The sequence below is a fragment of the Merops nubicus genome, unplaced genomic scaffold, assembly GCF_000691845.1.
Source record: "Merops nubicus isolate BGI_N331 unplaced genomic scaffold, ASM69184v1 Scaffold38973, whole genome shotgun sequence".
Taxonomy (NCBI): Eukaryota; Metazoa; Chordata; class Aves; order Coraciiformes; family Meropidae; genus Merops; species Merops nubicus.
Window position 1 is genome coordinate 1 of NW_008601651.1, and position 1,164 is coordinate 1,164.

A 1,164-nucleotide genomic window follows, 5' to 3' on the forward strand; every position below is an offset into this window, starting at 1 on the left:
CCTGTGGCATCGGGCACGGGCGTGCATGGGGGCAGCCCCGGAGAACACATCGCATTCAAAATTTTCAGCTTGTACATCGGAAACGTATGAGTTTGTGGAAAGCTTGTTTGAAGTCTTCGTTAGACATAGTATAGATGATGGGGTTGATGAGGGAGTTGAGATATCCAAGCCACGTGAAAAAGTCAAAGATGGCCATGTGGAACCAGCAAGCGTCCTTGCAAATAGGTAACACCAGGCTGATGATGAAAAAGGGTAGCCAACAGACGATGAAGGCTCCTAAAATAATCCCTAAAGTCTTTGTAGCTTTCCGCTCTCTAGCGGCCGTGAGCTTCTTTTTCTCCAGCAGGGCATCCGAGACCTTCACCTTCACCTGGTTCATGTACACAGGAGAGCCCGTTTCGCTGGATCCCTCGGGGGCCTTGGAGTTTATGGACGTGACGGAGGAGGACGACCCCGGGGAGTCTGTGATTAACTGAGCCCGCGTTAGTCTTTTACCTGCTTTCTTTGGCGTCTGCTTCAAAATCCGCGATCGGGCTTCCACGTAGATTCTCCCGTAGAGGGCTATCAGCAGCAGAGTGGGGAAATAGAAGGCTCCCACCGTAGAGTACACGGTGTAGAGGACGTGGTCCGTGTTCACCACACAGCGAGAGACTTCCTCGGCCTTCGCCTGCCGCCAAAACAAAGGGGGCATGGAGATGCAGATGGAGAAGACCCATACGAGAGCGATCATGACCGCTGCCCGCTTGGGAGTCCGTTTCGTGGAGTACTCGACGGCGTCGGTGATCGCCCAGTAGCGGTCCAGGGCGATGACACAGAGGTGCAGGATGGATGCTGTGCAACAGGTGATGTCCGAGGACAGCCAGATATCGCAGACGATCTGGCCCAGCGTCCACTTGCCGGTCACAGTGTACATGGTGCTGATGGGCATGACGAGGATGGAGACGAGGAGGTCAGTGACGGCCAGCGAGGCGATGAGATAGTTGGCCGGCGTGTGGAGTTTCCTCGTCTGGTAGACCGTGGCGATGACAAAGGCGTTGGAGAGCACCGTGGCCAGGGTGACGAGAGCCAGGACGACGGCGAGCACTATCTTCCCGGAGAGGGGGGTGGCATCTTGGTAGCTCCCTTCCTCGGCGCTGCAGTTTCGGCCGTGGTAAGAGTCGTTGG

At 56.0% G+C, this 1,164-nt stretch overlaps 1 protein-coding gene across 1 annotated transcript; it reads right to left on the reverse strand.

Moving 5' to 3' along the window:
* Positions 1–7: 7 nt before the first annotated feature.
* On the reverse strand, positions 8–1,159 carry HTR1B (5-hydroxytryptamine (serotonin) receptor 1B, G protein-coupled; the record flags this gene model as incomplete). The annotated part of the gene is made up of 1 exon (XM_008938059.1): positions 8–1,159. A coding segment is annotated over one exon (1,095 nt), but the record flags the coding sequence as incomplete, so codon positions are not given.
* Between the last annotated feature and the right edge of the window lie 5 nt (positions 1,160–1,164).